We start from the raw sequence: 18,927 nt of genomic DNA, 5'->3' as shown, positions 1-18,927 counted from the left end.
GTGTTTAATGTTGTCCCAGAGGTCTCTGGGTCTTTCTTCAATTATTTTCATTCTTTTTTTTTATTCTGCTCTGTGGTAATGATTTCCACTGTTTTATCTTCCAGGCCACTTATCTATTCTGCTGCCTCAGTTATTCTGCTATTGATTCCTTCTAGAGAACTTTTAATTTCCTTTATTGTGTTGTTCATCATTGTTTGTTCGCTCTTTGGTTTTTCTAGGTGCTTGTTAAAAGTGTCTTGTATTTTCTCCATTCTATTTCCAAGATTTTGGATCATCTTTACTATCATTACCCTGAATTCTTTTTCAGGTAGACTGCCTGTTTCCTTTTCATTTGTTTGGTCTGGTGCGTTTTAATCTTACTCCTTCATCTGCTGCATATTCCTCTGTCTTCTCATTTTGCTTAACTTACTGTGTTTGGGGTCTCCGTTTTGAAGGCTGCAGGTTTGTAGTTCCCGTTTTTTTTTTGTTTGTTTGTTTGCTGTCTGCCCCCAGTGGGTAAGGTTCGTTCAGTGGGTTGTATAGGCTTCCTGGTGGAGGGGACTGGTGCCTGTGTTCTGGTGGGTGGGCCTGGATCTTGTCTTTCTGGTTGGCAGGGCTGCATGTCGTGGTGTGTTTTGGAGTGTCTGTGAACTTAGTATGATTTTAGGCAGACTCTCTGCTAATGGATGGGATTGTGTTCCTGTCTTGCTAGTTGTTTGGCATGGAACATCCAGCACTGGAGCTTTCTGGCCGTTGGTTGGAGATCGGTCTCAGTGTTGAGACGGAGATCTCTGGGTGAGCTCTTGCCGATAGATATTAGGTGGGGCCGGTGGGTCTCTGGTGGTCCAGTGTTCTGAACTCGGCTCTCCCACCTTAGAGGCTCAGACCTGACATCAGGCCGGAGCACCCAGAGCCTATCAGCCCCACGGCTCAGAAGAAAAGGGAGAAAAAAAAGAAAGAAAAAACAATTAAAAATGAAATAAAATAAAATAATTAAAATTAAAAAGTTACTTAAATTAAAAAATTAAAAAGTAATAAAAGAAGAAAAAGGAAGAGAGCAACAAAACCAAGAAACAAATCCACCAGTGATAACAAGCACTGAAAAGTATACTAAGATAAACATAAAAATCAGAAACAAGTCAGTCACAGACAGGAAACCCCAAGTCTACGGTTGCTCCCGAAGTCTATCGCCTCCATTTGTGATGATTCTTTTACTCTTCAGGAATTCCACAACTGCAGGGTACATCAAGTTGATTGTGAGGATTTAATCCACTGCTTCTGAGTCTGCACAGAGAAATTTCCCTTTGTCTTCTTTGTTCGCATGCCTCTTGGGGTTCAGCTTTGGTTTTGCCCTGACCTCTGTGTGTAGGTTGCCCTCAGGTTTCTGTTCCCAACCAGACAGGATGGGGTTAAAGCAGCAGCTGACTGGGGCTCTGGCTCACTCATGCCAGGGGGAGGGAGGGATACGGTAGTTATAATTGCAATGCAGGGCGAGCCTGCGGTGGAAGTGGCCAGCGTGGCGTTGCAACATCCTGAGGCACGCCATGTGTTCTCCCGGGAAGGCTGTCCCTGGATCACAGGACCCTGGCAGTGGCGGGCAGTACAGGCTCCTGTGGTGGTTGTGGATGGTGACGTGTGCTGGCTCACAGGCTTCTTGGTGGCTGCAGCAGCAGTGTTAGCGGTTCATGCCCGCCCCTGGGGTCCGACCTGATAGCCACAGCTCGTGCCCGTCTCTGGAGCTGGTTTAGATGGGCAGTCGGGGAAGGAATCCTCTCTCCTCCCGCTCCCAGAAACAATGGTCTCTTGCCTCATATTGCAGGTCCAGATTTTCTCCCGGACTCCCTCCCATTTAGCTGTGGTGCACTAGCCCCCTTCAGGCTGTGTTCACGCAGCCAACCCCAGTCCTCTCCCTGCGATCTGACCTCTGAAGCCCGAGCCTCAGCCCCCAGTCCCCTCCCACCCTGGCGAGTAAGCAGGCAAGCCTCTCGGGCTGGTGAGTCCTGGTTGGCACCGATCCTCTGTGCGGGAATCTCTCCGCTTTGCCCTCTGCACCCCTGTTGCTGCGCTCTCCTCCGTGGCTCCGAAGCTTCCCCCCCCTCCCACCCCCCTTTTTCCACCAGTGAAGGGGCTCCCTAGTGCATGGAAACTTTTCCTCCTTCACAGCTCCTTCCCAGAGGTTCAGGTCCCGTCAGTATTCTTTTGTCTCTGTTTTTTCTTTACTCTTTTGCCCTACCCAGGTACGTGGGGAGTTTCCTGCCTTTTGGGAAGTCTGAGGTCTTCTGCCAGCATTCAGTAGGTGTTCTGTAGGCGTTGTTCCCCATGTAGATGTATTTTTGATGTGTTTGTGGGGAGGAAGGTGATCTCTATGTCTTACTCCTCTGCTGTCTCGAAGTTCCCCCATTTTTTGTGTTTAGAAGATATATTATGTACAATTTTCTTTTTAAAAAAATTAATTTATGTTTGACTACACTGGGTCTTCGTTGCTGCACGTGGAATTTCTCTAGTTGCAGCGAGCGTGGGTTACTCTTCGTTGCAATGCACGGGCTTCTCATTGTGGTGGCTTTTCTTATTGAGAAGCAGAGGCTCTAGGCATGTGGGCTTCGGGAGTTGTGGCACATGGGCTCAGTAGTTGTGGCTTGCAGGCCCTAGAGCGCAGGCTCAGTAGTTGTGGTGCACGGGCTTAGTTGCTCCGCGGCATGTGGGATCTTCCTGGACCAGGGTGCAAACTTGTGTCCCCTGCATTGGCAGGTGGATTCTCAACCACTGCAGCCCTAGGGAAGCCTAGATATATTATGATTAATGTTAATATGCGAGCCCAAAAAGATGGTGGTTGATTTCAGGTCCCATTTCTCTAATTCTTGGCCTGGGAAAATGAAGCACATTTGACTCAAGCAAGATTCCATCAAATGCCCTTGCAAGTGAGGAAGCCTCACATTATCACAGTTTTCCAGGAATCTGGTTTTTGATTAACTGCCTGTGGGGAAAATTTTATTCTTAGAAATAAGTAGGAAAAGTTAACCATTTGCCAATGGGCTTAGTAAAGAAAGGAGGGAACTAGAGAAAAATCTATAGCTTGATTTTTGTTTTTTAAGGTCTCCTTACAATTTGTGCAATCTGTAGTACTGGAACTTTGATTTAAATAATGGAAATGAACTTTGATTTAAATAATGGAAATAATTAAAATACACCACGTATCACTTTTTCCCTGTCTTACCGCACACCCATTCTATATCTCAGTATGCCTATACAAAAGTTTATGATAAATTTACCTTTCACACTGTTAGAATTCCTTTTATTTTTCTCTTATCATCATATATTGCCCAGTAGTACTGACACTACCTTAAATCTTTACCAGGAATTATAAACATCTCAGCAAACATTTTCTGAGGAAACTATCCTTCATGTAGAGTGATTGACCCGGTGAGTAGAAGATTAGTCAGTTCACTACACACAAAGCTACAATTTTTACCACATACCGTGAATTTGTCACCATGGAAGTAAACTCAACCACCGAATGTTGGGTCTCCTTTCTTAAATGTAAATAGGTGTATCAGTCTGAGTGGCCTAAATTGCTCTACTAAATGATCCCAAGTTGCATCGTGGCTCAGACACAGAAGAGATGTATTTCTTGCCTATCCAGTTGTCCGAGGCACACATTCCTGGTGAGTAAGTTCTTCACAGAAACATAGCAGCCTCTTTGCATTCTGTGCCTTCATCATCCCCAGAGACATCTTAATTGTTCTGTGTCTGGCTTGTAAAAGGAGAAGGAGCATGGAGGGGGCAGTGGTTCTTGAAGGACCTGGACTGCAGGTGGCATAGGTTCCATTACTCACACTCTGTTGGTGGGCATCTAGCTGCAGATGGGGCTGGGGGCAGTGTTTGGATCTTCTCAGCAACAACCCTGTACCATGGAGAAAAAAAGGGATTTTGATTGACAACAGGATATCTCTGCTGTACCAGATAATCTTTTTATCCATTTCCTGAGGAGCCTGTTTGAGATTTTTTGGGGGGGCGGGGGTGTGGATCTTCAGATGCTCTTAGATGCCTTGGTTTAATATAGACTTGCTATCTTCATTAATGGTAATTTAAAAATTTAATATTTCTGCATATTTTCCAGAAAGAGGCAGTGCTATTTTTGTTGAAACTTATATACTGTTATTGTTCTCACTTATAAGAACCAACATAAAACCTTTCAACCCTAATGAAATAGGAAGATTAGTTAGAAATCAGTACATCTACTCCTAATAAAGAAAGCACATGACATGCCATCTGGGATGATACTAGCATGATATATTAGGTGTATTAGCTTCCTGTTGCTGCTGTAACAAATTACCATAAATTTAGTGTCTTAAAACAACACAAATGTAGTAAGCTCTGCTTCTGTTGTTACATGTCCTCTGACCTCGTACATCTCTCTAAGAACACTTGTGGTTCCCCTGTGCCCACCAAGATAACCCAGGGTAGTCTCCCCACCTCAAGGTCCTTAATGTAATCACACCTTCTAAGTCTCTTTTGCCACGTAAGGTAACATATTTACAGAGGAACATAAAAATCTCATAATCCAGAGATTAGGATGTAGACTTTGGGAACCAATATTTAGTTTAACACTGGTAGGTAAATAATGTGCAACTTTTTCTCAGAAAAAAGCAATACAACAATGAAATGAATTTTGGGTTGCTTTTCAGAAGACAGTTTGTTCATCACACTGTGCCATGTAGTCAGAAAATGTTGGTTCTGGAAGGAACTATAGAGATTTCTCATTCAACACTCATACTTCATAGATTAGGAATGCAGGTCCCTAAAAAATTGAGACTTGCTGGAGGCTATTCAGACCATCAGAGGCAGAGCTTTGGGACATTCTGGGGATTTTAAGATAAAGGAAGAGAGAAGGTACCTTGTTTCTTTCTTGCAACCCTCCATTTAAGAGGGTTTATTGGTTCCTCGTACATAAAAATGTGTATTGGACTGTTTTTAACGTCTAATAGTTAGCATCTCCCATAAAAATGCTACTATAAATTTCTAGCACATACTTGGCCAGCACTGAGGATCCCTTGAATGAGCACTGCTAAGTTGAAAACCATTTCATTTATCAGAATACTTTTAATTTATTATCTAAGTAAGAAAGGAACGATTTCGTCTAGAGAAGGAACCTCTTTCTAATTAATTTGCGTGTTTTCTCCAGAGACTTGGGGAGCACTGTGGCAGTGGGGACAGATGAGCAGACACGGCTGTGTGGAATGGGGTTGGGGTAGGAGTGGTGGGTAGATGTTTAAGGCACAGGAAACACAAACGTTTTATTGATGATTATTTGTATTTGGCCACTGAGGTTTAAATAGGAACCAGGATCTTCTTAATCTTTGTTACTGAAGTGAAGCTCTAACTTGAGCTACTTTATTGTTTGTTTCATGAAACTTGGACAGGAGTATTTTCAGATCTCAAAATCACAAGTCTTATAGCATATCGGGATCTAGCTTTACTACCCAATTATCACAAATATGCTGCTTACATATCAGATGCTGTGCTAAGTGCTTCATCTGTGTTTCCTCTCCACTGTCTCCAATAATGTCATTTCTTATAGCCAGGATTCTTGGCTACAAAATAAATGGAAACTGACCCTGGGTAACTGAAGGGTAAAGGAATTTATTGGAAAGTCAAACAAACTGGAGGGGGAGGCTATTTAAGAATCATAGTAGGGAAATAGGTTCCCACCAAGGAAGGCTGACAAAGGAAATGCCAAGTGGCTTCCATGGGAAAGGTGTGGTGAGGACCCTACAGCTGCCACCACTTCTGCAACAGGGATGCTCTGACCCTGTGTATGTGTCACTCCCTTGGCAGCATCAAGTGGCTGGCTTAGGTCACATGACCTTCACTGCTAACTTACAGGGACAGGGACTATTTGTCCCCCACTCCGGCACACAGTGGGAGTTTCCTCTAAAGTAGGAAGTTCTTGGTGAGTAGCGTGAAATCAGCAAATGTCCGTTGAGTCATGTTTCCCCCATTTTTCATTGAGATTTAGAAAATTTAAGTAACTTACCCAAAGTCATACATTCAGTCAATGACAAAGCCAAGATGTAAACAGAGGTCTGCTTGGCTCAGAACCATTGCACTTTGCTGCCACCTTAAGTGCTATTAACCTTGGTGAAGCCACCGTTACTGTCTTGGCCACATTGAAATTTGGATGAGGCAGAGAGTATTAAGTAGAAATCTGTTGGTTTTGTTTGTTCAGTTTTTTTTTTTTTTCTTGACTAGGTCAGAACCCGTGGAGACCCAAAGTACCTCATAGTGGCGCATGACTGTTTTGATTTGCTTGTGTGATTATTTGATTACTTTCAGTGAATGGTTCTTTAGTTGATGTCTATCTCAGTGCAAGCTCAGTGGGAGCAGGAATCTGTCTGGTTTTGTTTAATATTCTGTTCTTAGTGCCTGACATAACAAATGCGGGAAATCATGGTGGTGAACAGAATTAAACAGGTGTTCTGTCTTCTGCACTGTAGAGCTTATAGTCACTCTTCCGTAACACCAAGTGGTGACCATTTTTGGTGAAACTATAAATATGATTTGAAATTATTAAGTACAGATAGAAACTGATAAGTGACCCAGACTACCAAGTGAACTAATCAAAGAAATGGAAAATGAAAATTTGTGGGTTTAGAGGACTTTCTGATAAATGAAAGTGAGGCAGCAAAAACTGGTGCTCTCTCTGTACAAATCATCTTGTTTTGGAAAAAATGCAAGTACAGTCATGTACTGTAATTGGCATCATTTCTTGCTTAGAGAATAATTTGCCTTTGGCGTGAAGCTCCACGAGGGCAGCGACATCTGACCGTTTTATTTCCTTCTGGACAGTGTGCCTGGCATGACGTAGGCACTTAGGGGATATTTGTTGAACTGACACTAAATGAGATTATTATGGGTGGGTTTATTGGATTGGCTTCTGGAACAGAGTATTTTCTCAGCACTTACCATCCCATCTGTAATTACTGGTTTACTCACTGGTGTTGGTTCACAACCTGGCCCCGTATGAGGAGGGCAAGGAGAGACCAAAGAAAGAGGCAGCCAACTCCGGACTGGTAGGTGGCAGGTTTAATATGCAAGGGAACTTACGAGGCTTGTCTTGGGCGTCTGCGACACAGCGGATCTCTGCACCTGCCCCCAGGGTCTTAAAGTTTATAAGCAGCCTTAAGTGGGTTCCAGTCAGGTAGGCCATCCAGATGGTCCCAACACCACCTTACTGTCTGAAGCCCGCGTCCTTGGGCAGCTCCTAGCAAGGGGAAGGCAAGCAGAACGCACATTCCGAGGGCGGGGGCTGTGTGAGGAGCCTCTGGGTTCCCAGGTCCGGCTCCAGGGTCAACCGGTGGACGTGTCCTCTTGATGACCTCCTCCAACAGCTAGAAGAACAGCTCTGGGAGCTCTGAAATGATACCACTTCTGTATCTGCATTTTGTATGTACTTTGGGATAGAATGAAGAGCACCTTCTTCCGGCACAGAAGAAGGTTTTCGTGTCTTAGTGGTACATGAGAGGCTTTCTGCCCCTCCAGAAGGTCTCGTGACTTCAAGACAAAGCTCTGTGTTGCTTTTCCATGAGATGGTTTGAAAAGGTCTGAGCTGACTGTGGCATTGTCAGTGACACAGAATTATGTCTTCTGAACACAAAGATGCAGTTTTCCTTCTGTGTTCCTGGGCTTCTAAATAGCAAGTCTAATATATGACTCTTGTCTAAATGTCTTACATGACTGGATTTGGTTTATGAGGGATAAATAATGTTTTTTTCAAGTTTGGAACTATTTCATGCTTACAGGGTGGTTTCTCCCCCCGCCTCCCCCTCCCCCCAGCAAGAATGTTATTTAATTTTAAATGTAAGAAGGTTCTATTTAAAGATTTTTTTCCCATCCTGTTCCTTTGTGTGTTTAAGGAACAGATGGAACTAAAGCCTGCGAACATACAGGCGAGGCTGAGGGCCGCTGGAGGAAAGCAGCGCATCCTCGTGGGTTGAACGAGTCAAAGACAACTTCGACCTTCAACTGCCAATTACCGAAGACGGTGATTGTTCATTAAAATTGGGCTTAGTTTACATTTCAGATAATGACTTATGAGTGAAGGAAACCTTTAGCCCCATGGCTAGACAAAACTTTTCACTTTTGTATCCACCTGAGATGGGTAAGGATAAGCATCATCAGACCTTTATGAAAAGTATTAGTGGACAAAGGGAATGGGTTGTGAAACTAGCTCCTCAGGCTGGGATTGAAGGATAAGGGACCAGAGAGCAGGTCCAGTATGTATTCCGAGAGAAGCTGTATGAGTTCTGTTTTGGAAAGTAGTCTGTGAGGTGTCTAATCCATTAAGGTGGTAGATTGGTGACGCGTGGCAACAGGGTTCTGGCTCAGACTCTTAGCACAGAACAGAGGCAGGGGAGCCTGCGTGAGGTCTCATGTGGCTGGACCACCTGGGGATCAGGATCTAGTCCTGCCATATGGAGCGCTAGATGGCTGCCACCCTCTGCTGGGGTTCAAAATGGGTCCTCAGATTAGAAAAGGATCAGCTGGGAAAGCCTGGAAGAAGACAGGAAAAAAGCAGGGAGTTCGTTTTTATCTAATTTATCTCTTTTTATTATTTAAAACCATTGGTTGTTTGTATGTACTCTCAATGACTGTGGTAAAGTAGATATTGTTCTCTGGAAGGTTGACTGATTTTGTGATCATGTTGCTGTATGGAAAGGAATAGTACCCAGAGAACGGAACGATACCTACCTCACTCCTGCCATGTTAGGGGGCAGGAAGCTTCCACACATTTTTCTGGCCCCCCAGACTGTTCCTGAGCTGTTGGAAGAGTTGATTTTTCAAGCCTCCTCTCTGCAGTTATTACATGAGTGGCTGGCCTCCATTCACTTCTGGAGTCAGTCTCCTCATTGGATTTCAAGGTAACCATCTTAAGCCTTAATGCAGTGTGAAAAGGTGTGTGGTTGTGGAATGTTTAGCTTCAAGAAGCAAATAGCACAGGAGAACAACAGCTTCTATTGGAAATTAGGAAACCTGGACTCAAGTCTCAGTTCTGTCCCTTAGTTTCGAGGCCCTGGACAAGCCACTTCATGTTTCTTGGGCCTCAGGAATCTTCATCTATAAAATGAAGAGCCTGAAGGTGATTGTTTCTAAGGTTCCTTCCAGCTCTCCCACCGAGATTCAGTGCAAATGAACGGCCTAGAACAGACATCATTTGTTAACGCCTTCGTGACAGTACCGCCAGCCTCTGGACGGTGTAGGGCCACGTGACCCTGACTCCCAGGTCTGGTTCGCTCGCTGTACCCTGTTCCACACAAGCCAGTGTGACCCAAAGAACCTGGGAGAGCCATGAGATCCTTTGACGGCCATCATTCTGTTCTGAAAATAAACTGCAGCTGGTTTCCTCTTGCATCTCACGCCTCTCTTCCCTCCTCTACTGTGTTAATTGTACCTCTGGACAGTTGATATTTAGAATTCATTACCACTTTGGCTTCTCTCCAGAGTGCTTAACTCAGTCTTCGGCCTTTTCTGCTAATGGTTCCACAGTGGTTTTCTGTGTTTTATTTTAACATCTTTATTGGAGTAGAATTGCTTTACAATGGTGTGTTAGTTTCTGCTGTATAACAAAGTGAATCAGCTGTACATGTACATGTATCCCCATATCTCCTCCCTCTTCTGTCTCCCTCCCACCCTCCCTATCCCATCCCTCTAAGTGGACACGGACTACAGAGCTGATCTCCCTGTGCTACGCGGCTGCTTCCCACTAGCTGTCTGTTTTACATTTGGTAGTGTATATAAGTCCATGTCACTCTCTCACTTCGTCCCAGCTTTCTAGAGGAAGGACGCACCTGCCTAGAAGCCACTGTCGTCCTCCCAACTATCTCACTGGAGTTCTGCAAGTCTTTAGTTCATGGATATCCAGAAGGTACTCACCATTGTAACTGTGGCAGAATTTCCTGCTGACCCCGCCTCCCACCCCCAACTGGGTGCCAGCTGCATGTTAGGGCCTTACGGTATTGGTGCTGTACGTATCCCTGGCACTTGGCACCTGGTAGGCACACATGAGCAATGTATTTGATGGGGTTCAGTTCTCTGGGACTCTGCCTTTTGAGAGGTTTAGAGAGTTTTTCTTTTGACCATTAACTGGGACACTTTTTAGAAACTTGTTAGGGCTTGTGTTCCAAATAGTGGCTTCAGTAAGAGAAAACATCAGAAGGTGCAGTATGGATTCCCAGCCTTCCAGTTAATTTGCGTAATTCAATTTACCCTACAATTCCCATTTGATATGGAAGTCACCTTTATTTTCTGCGAAAGCTTTTATGAAAAGTTATTTTGTACTTTAAACAGCTGCTGCTCTCCAGGAGGCCTGCCTCTATTTTATGGCAAGCAGGCTCCTCTGCACAGGCTGGCTGATGTCTAAAGATGGTCAAGCCTTCTCAGAGCAGGATGGGGCAGGACGGGGCCATCATTAAATATTGAATCTAGTTGTGAACCCCATATGTACCTAACACCACAACTGTGGGTGATGTAAATGTAAGGGGAGGAAAATTAGTCTTATTCCGAAAACAATTGGAAAATCATATTGTTTAAATGTTATTTAAGGTGTGCTACATTACAGGCATATTCACTGCATCCTTATTTATGGAGCAAAGGACTGCAAACTAAATGTCCAGTAATAAGACCCTGATACATCTGTATGCTGGAATACTGTGTAGCGATGAATCAGAGTGAGGGAGATTTATGTGTGCTAAAGTAGAATGATCTTGATGGTAAGGAAAAACAAGAAACAGAAAGAATATATATCATGCTTTCATTTGTAGGCCATAAGAAGAAAAAGGATACATATACACACTCACACATACACACAGTGTCCATGGATGGACTGTCTCTGGAAGGATGCTTAGGAATCTGGCAGTATTGCTTCTTTCTGGGCAAAGGGACTGGGAAACTAATGTGGGAAGGAAACTTAAAATTCACTGCGTGCTCTATTTTACCTTTAGGAAAGAAGTTCATTTTGCATGAACTGTAGTCATTTTTCAGAAAAAAGATTATGCTGAATTTTCTTAAAAGGAAAATGACATGAAATACAATAGAGAAGGGAAACTTCCTGTACATTTAAGGAGTTTATTTGACAAGTAGTCATTGAGCTCCTGCTCTCTGCAGATGCTGTTATAGGCTCTGCGACGCGGAGGACTTCAGACAGCCAGGGATGCCCTACAGACAGGAGACGGCAGTCGTGATGGAGGGTGACTGGGGTCGGGGGTGGGGCTGTTTCAGGAGGGTGGCCAGAGAAGGTCCCTTGGAAAAGGTAACATTTGAGCTGAACCCTGAATGGTGAAAGCCAGGATCAGGGTGCAGCAAGAGAGTGCCCGGCGGGAGGACACCAGCGGGGGCCATTCAGGAGAGCCTCGGCAAGCAGGCAAGCCTGTGTTGCGTGTGCAGGTTGAGTGAGGGCTGCAGTCCTAGGGAATGAAGACACAGGCCTGACTGCAGGGGACGGCGGTGCTGGGAAGAAGTGGGACTGAGTTCAGGTTGGTAGGGTGGGGTCAGAGCACCCAGGGGTCCTGAGTGCTAGGGGTCCCTGCCAGCTTCCTCACGTGCTCCCTGTGGTGTTCATCCTGACCCCGTGGAGGCATGGCTCTGTGCTCTTCACTCCGTCCCGATACGAGAGCGCTGGGAACAGTAGGAGGAAACTGCGTGGTGCGTGGTGTGGCTCCAAGTGAGGATTTGAATGCGGCTCTGCCATCACCTCCCGAGCTGACTTCTGCCGCCTATGAAGAGGGGGTTCTACAGTCCCCACTCACCCCGACCCCCTCACAGCGTTGTCGAGTTGGGAACCCAAATGAGATAACCTGTGCTGCTGCTGTAACGTGTAAGGTGTTGAACAGGCGAAAGTTGTTATTAGGGATGACATTACAGGAGGAATAATACCAGCTGGGCAGTCTTTGGATCAAGGTAACATATTTGGGTAAAGATAGGATATTTCTGCTAAACGTCCCGGAAATCAGGTTGTATATCAGGTTCCATTTCTGTACATGGCAGCACATGGTTTTCATTCTTTTTATGTAAGCTTTTTGGTGGGGAAAAGGAGATTAAGTTCATCAGGAGGTGTGTTCTCACCCATTATTCTGCCTGGCAAATACCCAGACGATGTGCTGCTTTTACAGCATGTTCCCTGTTTCTGACACGTTGAAGCAGGGTCTCGTGTCTTCCACTAGTACTTCTTGAATTTTTATCTTGGCTCTGCTGCTAGTTCCTTCATGGGTTCTACCTCAGGCTTATTTGTGTTAAATGGAGATATTGGCCTATAGAATCACCATATGCTTAAGTGAGAATTATGCATGTTCTAAACGAGCAATTTATCATCATTTTTTATGTCTTTGGAGCATGCTTTGTAAAATATAAAGTCACTGCAGAATTTTTTTAATTTAAAAGGTTCAGTAGCTTCAGATTACCTGGGAAGAGAAGAAAGTTTACCTTAAAGTAGCCAAATATGATGTCATAGACTCTATACTCTGCATTCTTAAAGCAGAGGAGATCTCCAGGATCGTCCAGAAGCAATTATCTATTATCATTTTAGACCAGACTCTACCAAAGATCTCTTATGTCTTTGTTTCGCTCATAGCAGAGTTGAAGCATCACGGGCTTCAAGGGTAGGAGATGGGAAGTGAAGAGGCCAGAGGAGGTAGGAGGTAGCCCCCGACGTGGGGTGCAGCCCAGCCCAAGTCCAAGCATCACCTGCCAGGCTCACTGTCAGCAGAGGAGACAGCCCACGTTCCTGAATAGTGCTCAGGAGCTGTGCCTTGTACTGTACGAAGTTTGTAATCCTGAGTCATCAAAGAAAAGATCAGATTTGAGGAATGGGTCGGTTGAGGCAGCACTGTCTTCCGGATTGGCATTTTACAAACTATTTTAAAATTGTATTTATATTAACACTAAGCCCTCCTTTATCTGGAGGCTTCTGTGACTGACCCTCTGTACCCCCGGGATTCCAGATAAGTGACGTATTGCAATCCTGAGTATTATACTCAGAACTTCACATGTCAGGAACTAAAATTCTCTGGTCTACTGTTAGCTTCCAATTTGTAATTCTCACTCAGGGGGCTGCATGCATTCTTGTGCCGACAGAGCATTTCTAGCTCTTGGAAAAGCTTCTTGCTCCTTCTTGGTCAGACTTGGCTTTATGTCTCTCACTCTAAGGCATATTTAAAGCTAACATGTGCTAACCGATTGATTTTTTTTTTTTACATACCATCTTTATTCTGGATTTCTCGTACGGGCTGACCACATTCCTGGTTAATCATCTGGCTGTAGTAGTCTGAGGCTGTAAGAAACATTTAGTTCTTCAGAAGGCAATGCAGTTTGAATTACTGTTAAACGATATGTGGCCTGGAACAGGAAGGGGAGAGGAAAATAAATGCTCACTGGGATGGCTTTGTGGCTGTCATCCTTTTCCTTGCTTGGAATTGACTGAGCCTTTTGATGCCCGTCGTATTTTTTTTTCTTTTTGAAAATTTATCTCTGTTCTCACCCCACGTAATGCCTAACAGATGACTTGAGACTTTTATCTGTGGTCTCTCTATTTTGTTGTTGACATTAATGAGCTTGCTGCACAATCACAAGAGAAATAGTGTTGCTATTCGGAATGTTAATGAATTGCTTGCCTGGCCAATTGCCATTTGTTCCAGTGTGTGAATATGGGGTGAGTGTGTGTGTGTGTGTGTGTAACAGAGAGACGAGTAGCAGGGCTGGGGTTGCTTTTTTTCCTGTTCGCAGCCAGTGACGTGAGCTGTGCCTGGAACAATCAGACTCTCTGCGAGCAGGGTAGTTGACGCTGGAGGAAGCAGCCTGGTGTTTCCTGGGCTAAGGCGATCTCGGAGCTCTGAGCTGCTCAGGCGCGGCCCGGCGGAGCTCCTCCAGCATTAGAGCCTTGCAGCGGCTGGAAAGTGCCTTTGTATTTCTCCAAGCCCCTTCCCCAGTCAGCCTGCGAAATGATTGGCGTGAACAGTGTTCAGAGTGCCAGCAAGGTGCGGGTGAGGACCTCAGGCTCTGTGAAATATTCCCGGGAGGATTCCATCCGGCGGCAGTCACACCGGTCAAAGTCTATGAAAATTTCCAACTCCTCAGAGTTTTCTGCCAAGGAGACCAAGGTAAAGAGATACCACGTTCAAGCGTATTGACAGTTGTATGTTAGGTTAACGAAATTTGGTACAGTCTTTGCCAGCGTCTAATGTGCAGTGACAAACTGAGAAAGTACGGTGCATAAAATGGCTCTAAGATAATAGGTGAGAGGGGTGGTATCTGAACTCCAGATATTAAGATTGTGGCGTGGGTCAGTTTGCTAAAGAGCCAGTTTGTGGAAGACAAGGGTGAAGCAGGGCTCAAAATGAAATGATAGTGGAGAAGTGTTGGTTGGCACATTGATGGCGTTTTAGTCTCCTAAAGGTTGCCTTGACAAATGACTTGTCAGTGCAGTGTATTTTTAGAACATCAGGAATACAGAGACAGTGTGTGTGATTTTATCGTTCAGATAGGTCCTCTTGCCTTCCCTCCCCTGCTCTCCCCCTAATATGTGGAGGGCAGACCGGGTCCTATTACACTACATCCTTAGCTCATGCAGAGCCTCAGGTGTATGTAATTGGGAAGAATTTCTTCTCTCATGTTCCTTACACGTATGTATGCTGATGCTGTGCTGCCATTATTCACTTGTCTTTTGTGACTGTCTGTAAGATAACATCATCTCTGCTCATATGAGATGTGAAGGGGTGATTACGTAGTGAAATGGGCATTTACTACATGCAGTATATTCTTGAGATTCTTCCCACCACCATCTGTGTGAGCAGGGTACTCAGAAACACTCCCACTCCACAGGTTTAAAAATGGAATAATGGAATCATGGGATCACAGAACTCTGGGGCTGTAGATGTAGATGATTGTGCTGGAGACTCGGAGGTTTGATGTGTGCAGGGGAAGCTTCAGGAGCACAGCTCAGTGTCACCCGGTCTCCTCACAGGTCCCTCCCAGCCGCCGTCTGTGACATTTACCTATTGAGAGACTTTGGTAATAACTGGGTGCCCTCGAAATATGGTGGGGGTAGAGGGAGGGGCAGAATACCTCATATGACTTTAGGAAACATGTTGGCTTCTTACCCACTCCCTTAGGCTGTGATACAGTGGGATCGAACCCCATCAGTCATTAGCAGATTTTCTAGCTAGAATGTCTTCAGATGTAACTCTTTCCTCCTTTGTATTTTTTTTTAAAGCTGTAGCTTTAGGAAGAAACATGTGTTTTCACCGTCCTGTTAATGTGACCTGCCTGGGGATGTATTGGTTTCTATTGGAAGTGTTAGGAGACCTCCTGTGGTGTGATGACTACTGTTTCCTGCTGAGATAGACCTGGATGGCTTATTATATTATTAAGTAGCTAAGTGTATGTGGGCAGGTATGTGATTCTTAACATGGCTCTGATTAGCTTCTATTAAGAGTGCTAAGAAGCATGTTTAGGTTTTGTTTTAATATGGATTGTGCCCACAGTATCAGACCATCATCATCTACCAACAATCCTGATGATAATTTAAGCATTGTAATATTAGTCTATTTGCCCAGAATTACGGTTGTGTACTGTAATGTAGGAATCTAGCATACATGCGAAATGGAAGGACGCTCTAACTATCTTCTCTGTTTGTCACACAGTACAGGTTCTTCTGTTTGATTTGATTCTGTGCAAGAGAAAGCCAAGCATTTTTGGAGGGAGGGGGCGTATTGCAAACATAGCAAGGAGAGAATAGCATAAAAGACCTCTGGGAGGATTGTAGGCAGTAGGCCATCACATGGTACTTTGGAGATTATAGTCAAATTTGTTTAAATTACATTTTTTGAGGCATAGGAAGTTCTGGCGGGTGCATTCACCCACTCTCTCACAAGAGATATTTTTATAGCATTATGTAGTCTTTTAAAATTGAGCACCAGAAGTAGCTAACAGAAAATCATTAGAATGGGAAATTAGATAGATTAAACTTAATCTTTCACTAACCATTTTTGTTCCCTAAATGAGGTAAACTGAATAACACTATAGGCTTATACCCTAAATGTACTGAACCCCAAACTATATTATAGACGTGTATAAATACATATCAACATGAATTCCTGTCCACAGTGTACATGTTTTACTCCGGGGGTTAATAATCAGAATTTTCATTCACCTTACTTTTTTAGCACTTAAAATCAAATCAGTGCTTCTTCCTGCTAATCATGTAATTAACACATTTTCATTATCTGACTCTTCATCCAAAATGCAAGCTATCTAATCTAATGATTAGAAGAGATACCATCACCATTCCCTGAAAAAAAAGCCAGTAAGGTACCATTAACTTGGGGTATGCTCCTGGGACTTAATTTTGTGACTTTTGTGTCTCTAGAACTCTGGCGTTTTCTAGAATAGGTGCAGTCATTGTGGTCCCTTGTCAAGGAGCTGGAGCTATGTAACATGTTTTGTATCCCTTGAAAGCTTTAGAAGAACATGTACGTGTTTTTGGAGAATGCATGCGTTATTTAAATGTCTTAGTGAAGTCTGACTTTGTTGTGGCTCTTTATCCGCTAAGGGCCTGCTGGTGGAAGGGTGCCCGTGAGCCCCTGGCCGTGAGGGGGCGGCCCAGCTGCTAGCTGTGCTTCTGACCCAGGGGGCATTTCGGGTCGGTGTCTAAAGACAGGCACTCCTGAGTCAGGCGTGCGCCATGGAAGAAGATGCCGATCAAGCCTGGGTTCTGCCACACGTTTCCACATCCCCCTGGAAATATAAGTTATTTCAGTACTACGCAGCTTTCAAGTTGAGTAAGCCAGCCATCGGTTTAAAACGTAAACCTATAAAAGCTCATGTTGACAATACCGCTTTCTCCTTCCCTGTCCCTTGCCAACTACACTATGCATTATAGATGAGGGGGTCTCAACGGGACGCTTTTCTATTGTGGTTGTAGGTCAGTGTGACACGCATGGTTGACTCCTGAGGCATTTTTTGAGAAATAGTATGAGGCTAGAGATTAAACCAAGAGTTCTTTGGTTGGTTATCATCTGGATTCAAGCGAACTGTTTCAAGCTATTCAATAGTACAGCAAAGAAATCAACTTCTCCAACAGTGAGATTGCAGAGCAGAACCCCTGGCACTTTGGGTGATGCCGACTGCAAACGGGGGCCTTTTGCTCTGTGCTGTAGCAGCATCCCTGTGGCGGGCCGGGGTTTTGCTCACTGGTCAGCAGTGTGCACCTGGACAGGTCACTTCTCCTCCCTGACACTCACCCATAAAGAGCAGGGGTTGGTGAAATGATCCCCTAGTTCTGAGCAAAGTTAATTTTAGAAACCTCGTGGGGATTGCTGATGGTTATTCCTCTGTATGAGGAACCTTAAAGACTGAGCTAGATTCAGGGAAGGTGAGTTTACATATATTTTGAATAAACCTCTTCCTGTGCTTGGAGTTAACCATAAACACATGAAAGGCAAGTGGAAGGGCCTAATTCATCGCTTTGCAAAACTCGCTGCCGTGGTGTGAAAGACACCGTCAACTCTGTGCTCTCCCTTCTGCAGAGGCTTTGCTGTAGTATTGTTCGGTAAATGTTAATCATTTCTCCCTCTGGGAACCAAATCTATACACGAAGGAACCCAGAGGAAATCATTACCGTGCCCCTTTGCGACCTGAAGTTATTCTTGAGAGGTTTGTGGGTTGTTGTCATTCTTGTCCAGATCTCTTTTTTTTTTATTTCTTCTCTTTTTGTTTTTTTTTTACAACTTTATTGGAGTATAATTGCTTCACAGTGGTGTATTAGTTTCTGCTTTATATCAAAGTGAATCAGTTATACATATACATCTGTTCCCATATCCCTTCCCTCTTGCGTCTCCCTCCCTCCCACCCTCCCTATCCCACCCCTCCATTCGGTCACAAAGCACTGAGCTGATCTCCCTGTGCTATGCGGCTGCTTCCCACTAGATCTCTTTTTGTTCTTTAAACTAAGGCTTAGAGCCTGGGAAGGAGATTCTGGTTCAATGGGTCATTTATGTCTGCCTATTCAAAAAATGTATTTCTCATATAATATGAAGAAAATCCTTAGTCATAATTTGGAAAATTTCCTGCAAATGTCTTCTTGTATTTTTTTATTCTTAAATTGAAGTAGAACATCTTTTAACCTTGTAGATTCATCATCCTTCAGTTGGATCCTTTCAGAAGGACAGTAGATCTAAACTGTTAGAGCCAGAATATGAAGAACATCTCCCATTACTAGTTATGACCCTGGCACATGAGAGGGTCTGAGAGGAGGTATCTTTCACAAAGTAAATCTGGTTGTGCAAAGATAAAAACAGTTTTATCTCCAGACTCTCTTTTTCTTATATCGACTCTACTGTCTTCACGCTGGAATCACTTCTTGTGATCCAAGAAGTTATGCTTTTCCCTCAGGTGTGATTCTGACAAACTAATACATTTTGATATTTTAATGTGGTCTTTACCCAGAGGAGGCCTTAAGATACCTGGCCCTTCTGGAAGGTAATGCTGCAGACTACGTAATTATCAAGTTGTTTAACCCTTTTCAGACCCAAATAGAAGCTTTCACCACCTTTAGTTTTATTTTAAATTCTAAAGCTAGCACGGTGATACTGGTTTTTGTTGTTACGTTTGTGTTTTTGGATTTTCCTCCAACCCTTAACTCCCCCTCCCCTCACCCCACGTTGTTTCTGAATTCTTCAGATCCTGCCAGTACTTTCATGTAAATTAGTACCTTTTTTTAAAGGATGATTATTTAGGTTATTCAGCAAACTATGCTCATGATGGGGTGACACTTGTTGACCCTTAAATGTAATTAAAAGCAGATCTTCACTATCCTCCTATTTACCCATTTTCATTTGCTTAAGGTGCCCGTGGTTTTGTACTTGGTTTGAGTGTCGTTAGAATAATCCCAGTGTCACACTG

The 18,927-nt window shown here is 44.1% G+C and overlaps 1 protein-coding gene across 10 annotated transcripts in view; it reads left to right on the top strand.

Annotated features, from left to right (window-relative positions):
* The window catches only part of PSD3 (pleckstrin and Sec7 domain containing 3), a 559,242-nt gene that overhangs the window by 364,593 nt on the left and 175,722 nt on the right, over positions 1–18,927 (top strand). Inside the window, exon 1 of one of the 10 annotated variants that reach the window (XM_081221109.1) lies at positions 11,555–14,126. The exons of the other annotated variants lie outside the window; for them this stretch is intronic. Within the exon in view, the coding sequence (XP_081077235.1) occupies positions 13,968–14,126 (159 nt within the window). The 5' untranslated portion in view covers positions 11,555–13,967. Of the gene's footprint in view, positions 1–11,554; positions 14,127–18,927 lie in introns of those variants that run through there. 10 annotated transcript variants of the gene reach the window in all.

The sequence above is a fragment of the Mesoplodon bidens genome, assembly GCF_964165515.1.
Source record: "Mesoplodon bidens genome assembly, chromosome: 20".
Classification (NCBI taxonomy): domain Eukaryota; kingdom Metazoa; phylum Chordata; class Mammalia; order Artiodactyla; family Ziphiidae; genus Mesoplodon; species Mesoplodon bidens.
This window is presented reverse-complemented; position numbering and strand designations above follow the sequence as displayed.